The sequence below is a fragment of the Helianthus annuus genome, chromosome 11, assembly GCF_002127325.2.
Source record: "Helianthus annuus cultivar XRQ/B chromosome 11, HanXRQr2.0-SUNRISE, whole genome shotgun sequence".
Classification (NCBI taxonomy): domain Eukaryota; kingdom Viridiplantae; phylum Streptophyta; class Magnoliopsida; order Asterales; family Asteraceae; genus Helianthus; species Helianthus annuus.
Genome location: NC_035443.2, coordinates 111,704,623 through 111,708,993, shown reverse-complemented (window position 1 = coordinate 111,708,993; position 4,371 = coordinate 111,704,623). Strand labels below are relative to the sequence as shown.

The following is a 4,371-nucleotide window of genomic DNA, read 5'->3' as shown; positions in this document are numbered from 1 at the left end:
ATACCTTCTCGTCGGTCGCACATCCGCAAGGGAATGGTCAAGTTGAAGCGGTCAACAAGAGCATCGTCGATGGCATCAAAGCAAGGCTCGGTGAAAAAAGACGTGGGTGGGTTGACGAACTACCCAGCATATTGTGGGCCCATAGAACAATGCCAAAAACAAGCAATGGAGAAACACCTTTCAGCTTGGTCTATGGGTCCGAGGCTGTGATACCAGCAGAGATTGGGCTTCCATCTCCGAGAATGCTGGCGATGAACCTGATCAACAACAAAGAAGAAAGGAGGATCGACCTGGATCTCCTAGAAGAACGGAGGGAGATGGCAGCAATCAATGAAGCCAAATACAAATCAAAGCTTGAAAAGTATTACAACTCCCGAGTCCGGATCTGCACCTTCAACCCAGGGGACTATGTCTTAAGAGACAACGAAGCGTCCAACGCAGAAAAACCGGGGAAACTGGCCCCTAAGTGGGAAGGCCCATACATCATTGATGAGGTACTCGGCAAAGGAGCATACAAGTTACGCACCATGACCAACAAAGAGGTTCCACGAACCTGGAATGCCCAACAGTTACGAAAATGCTACATATAATACAAACATGTAATCGTACAAGGCAAATCGCCAACACATTTACCTAATACAAGAAGTGTTCGGCTATCTTTATTCTATGCATATTTCTTGTCACAACTGCATTTATTACTTCGGGCGTACACGAAAACATCGCTGGCTCGACCATAGGAAACGTTGTAGACCTCCAAGGCTCGTCACAACCAAGTGAACAGCCGGGTCAGAAACACAACCAAAGCCTACAAAACGCCAAAACATAACTTCGTGCCCACATAAACGCGAAAATATCGATAGCAAGGCAAACTAAACATTGTAACGCTCCCAAGGCTGAACACAGCTGAGTTCACACGATAACCTGCAACTCGATCACTTCGCATGTCACACGAAAAGCGCACATACCCAAACGACAGAATATAAACGCTGTAATAACACAACACCACCTGTCAGCGCCACCATTCATTCGTGACACCTAATCAAAGTAATTAAACATGCACATATTATGACGACACCAAAATATTGCATAACCATAATCAAAGTAACAACATATCTGTCAAATACATAACACCACAGGTAAGAAATTTCAAATTGTCTCAAAAACAACCATTACAAGCCCATTCAGGGCTATACACGGCACACAGGCCGGAAACTTCCAATCAAGAATGGCTAGAACCAGCACCTCCTACACCACCATCACCATCGTCTCCCAAGGCTTTCTTTAACAAAGCCACTCCATTAGCTTTGTGAGCCAACTTGCCAGCGGCACGAACAACGGCAAAATCAAGCATCGAGAACTCTTTCCGTTTCTCCGCATAAACACCATCACAATCCTCCTTGTACAACTCAAAGTTGTAATCCTTCTCATTGTTGGAAGCTGCAAATCTACCTTCCGCATAACCAAACTTGCGCCCACTGTTATAACCTGCCCTACCCAATTCAAACATGTAGCGGGCAAGTTCAGATGAATGCATGATACGATCAGCAAGCTACACAAAAAAACAAAAGCGAGTAAGGTTGCAGAAAGGAACACACAAAAGCAAAAATAAAAAGGAAGAAGACAACGGGGCAAGCAAAGAACATTACCAATGGAACGCCGCGGGATAGCAACCACCTACTATCAGCTGAGGCTTCCTCAGCAAGCAGCTCAGACGCACGACACTCAGCCGTCTTCTCATCAAGAAGGCGCTGAGCAGCCTCACATTCCACAGCCTTCTCCTGCGCAAGAAGCTCCAGCTTGTCGATCCGCGCAACATACTCCTTTTCTTTCTTCTCCGCAGCAAGCCGCGCCTGATGTGCCTCATCTGCAAGGGTCGTCTTCTCACCAGACAGCCGCACAATAGCTTCATGCTGCGACTGCATTTCCGAGTTCGTACGAGCACATGCAGATTCCCAATCTTTCTGTTTTTGCTCGTTCAACTGCTTCTGCTCTTCGAGCTTCCGCTCCGCCTCAGCAACCCGCCATTGCAAACCTTTTTTCTCTGCATTAAATTTCTCTCTCTCTTCAGAAAACGACTTCTTAGCCTCTTCAAACTCCAGAGTTTCTTCCCCCATAGATCGCCATTCGCGACGAATCTCCTGAGAAGTGGCAAAAAAGTTAACCCCAGCTCTAACATGATCATCTATAAGGGCAAAGCGGTTGCGGTTTTTCTGAAACATTCTCTCTGCAGGCGGAAGAGACAAGGAGAAAAACTCATGACAATTCTTTAAATCATCCATGCGAGAACCCTGAGTAAGGCTCCAGCGGGGAACGTGAGGCATATCATCACAAGCTGGATTGCCCCATGAATCATCAGGAACACGTTCAAAGTGCGAGTCCCGCACGGTGCCAGATGTGGCCCCACCCCCACCAGGAGGACGCTTTGTGTAAATGGTTTGTTGCGGAGTAGTCTCACTAGACTCCATCTCCACTTCAACACCTTTACCCTTATCACCCCCAGCAACATCACCTCCGGCACCGTCACCTCCAGCAGCATCACCTCCCTCAAATGTACCTTCAACAAACCCTTCACCACCCTCCACATTCACACCAACACTGTCACGTGGAGGGGTCAAGCCAACAGTCCTCGAGGGAGGAGAAGTAGGTGGAGTAATCTGAGAAATATCCACCGGCCGAGGTTTCTTGCTTGTCTTGAGCACTGCAATACAACAACAATTAACGAAAAGACCCAAAGAAAAGATACCAGAAACATACAATGAAAATAAGTTACCAGGGCGGGGAGCAGAGGCAGCCCATATCTCCTCCAACAAGTTCCCTCGACCCCCACTAAACACACCCAAATCAACTTCAGATTCAGAAGGTGCTGGGGGCATCCTTTTGAAGCTTAGCTCTCTTGGCCGCAAGAAGGGCAGCAGCTTGTTCATCAAGATGACGCTTATGATCATCAAGAGCCTTCTTCTTCATATGCTCAGTCAAAGTGGCCTTATCGTCAGGATCCGACCCCTGACGCACCTCCCCAGGGCCTAGGCCAGACAATGTATCAGACACTACCACATAATCTAGATAAGGAAGAGTAGAAGGTTGCTTACGAGAAGATCCAGCAGCTCCACCCTCCTTCTTCTCTTCCCTCCTTCCAGATCTATCAGTCCGTGCCTTCTTTCTCGTCTTCAACTGGGCAGACGGATCAACAGATGCCTCCGCATCATCATCATCCTCAACAAATTCATGTACCGGCTCAGCAACACCACCAGGCGCGGTACCTGCACGCGCGAAATGAGATATTAGATCTTCAACATCCCGGTCAGAACTTCCACTAGAAAGGATGATGACTTCCTCTCGACCAGAGTCGACAAAGTCATCCCAATCATCCTCACCAAGAACTTCATTCGCGTATCTGCTCAAACTAGCATCGGTAGGATGCAGAAAACGGTCCCGTATTTGGTCCAACCACGTTGGGTTCCCGTCAGCCTGGATGGCCTCAACCATGGCACCCGCCGCCTTAAGGTCCAAAGCGTTCAACAAACTATAACCAACTGCAACATAACAACAAAAATAAGGATACATGATAAAAATAAAGGAAGATAACCAAACGGCAGGATAGGAGAGAATCATACATTTGCCCTTATGGCTGTACACAGGTTGACCCAGCGGATGCTTGGGCACCCACAACATACTCATTCCAGCACCAACTAAGGCCATTTCATCCAACTGAGAAATAGCAGTCGCCTTAGCGGTTATCTTCCCATACCATTCTTGAGCAGCATAATCCGGCAGCACATCCACTTTAGGGACCCCTTGACCCACCTGCCTATATGACATATCCGTCGGAATCACACCACGGCGGATGTAAAAAAACTTTTGTTTCCAATCATGAATGCCCTTTATCGGCACCGAACACACCGGAGTAACTCCCATCCTAGCTTGAAAAGAGTAAAACCCGCTGGCATACGAAACGCTGTAGAAAGCGTTGAACATCTCAAACGTAGGCTCAACACGGTAAGACCTACAGACAAATTCGAAATGGGTAATCCGAGGGAGCCCAATCGCATTTATCTGAGAAATATGGAGCCCATAACCCCTCAAAACAGCAGCAGTGAACTTCGTAATCGGCAACCTAAAATTACCTTCCCGGAAAAAAGCAACGTACAACGTGATAAAACCAGGAGGGGCATCCAATGCAGTAGATCCAGAAGGAGGGTACCGAGCCCCCCACTCAGGACGAAAGTTATGCCCCCTAACGAGGTTATGAAACTCTTCCTCCTTCCAGTTGATGACAGCTTGATCTGGACCAGGAGGAGCCTTACCCCTTTGTTTCCTCTTCTTTTGAGTTGGATTCTTCTCAGCCATGATAAAGGTCAAGAAGAAGATGAT

At 47.6% G+C, this 4,371-nt stretch overlaps 1 protein-coding gene across 1 annotated transcript; it reads right to left on the bottom strand.

The window, feature by feature from the left end:
* Positions 1–2,831: 2,831 nt before the first annotated feature.
* LOC118483769 lies at positions 2,832–3,887 on the bottom strand. The gene is made up of 2 exons (XM_035979337.1): positions 3,375–3,887; positions 2,832–3,260 (listed from the first exon to the last, which is right to left on the bottom strand). Exons 1-2 carry the CDS (start codon positions 3,817–3,819, stop codon positions 2,854–2,856), a joined length of 852 nt encoding a protein of 283 aa, XP_035835230.1. The 5' UTR covers positions 3,820–3,887; the 3' UTR covers positions 2,832–2,853.
* Positions 3,888–4,371: the final 484 nt, after the last annotated feature.

Excerpts from the sequence above, each read along its gene's own strand:
- LOC118483769 (XM_035979337.1), bottom strand. The coding sequence starts at position 3,819 with ATGTCATATAGGCAGGTGGGTCAAGGGGTCCCTAAAGTGGATGTGCTG. Across the intron at positions 3,261-3,374 it reads ATACGCGAATGAAGTTCTTG|GTACCGCGCCTGGTGGTGTT; the intron begins GTGAGGATGATT and ends TCGCGCGTGCAG.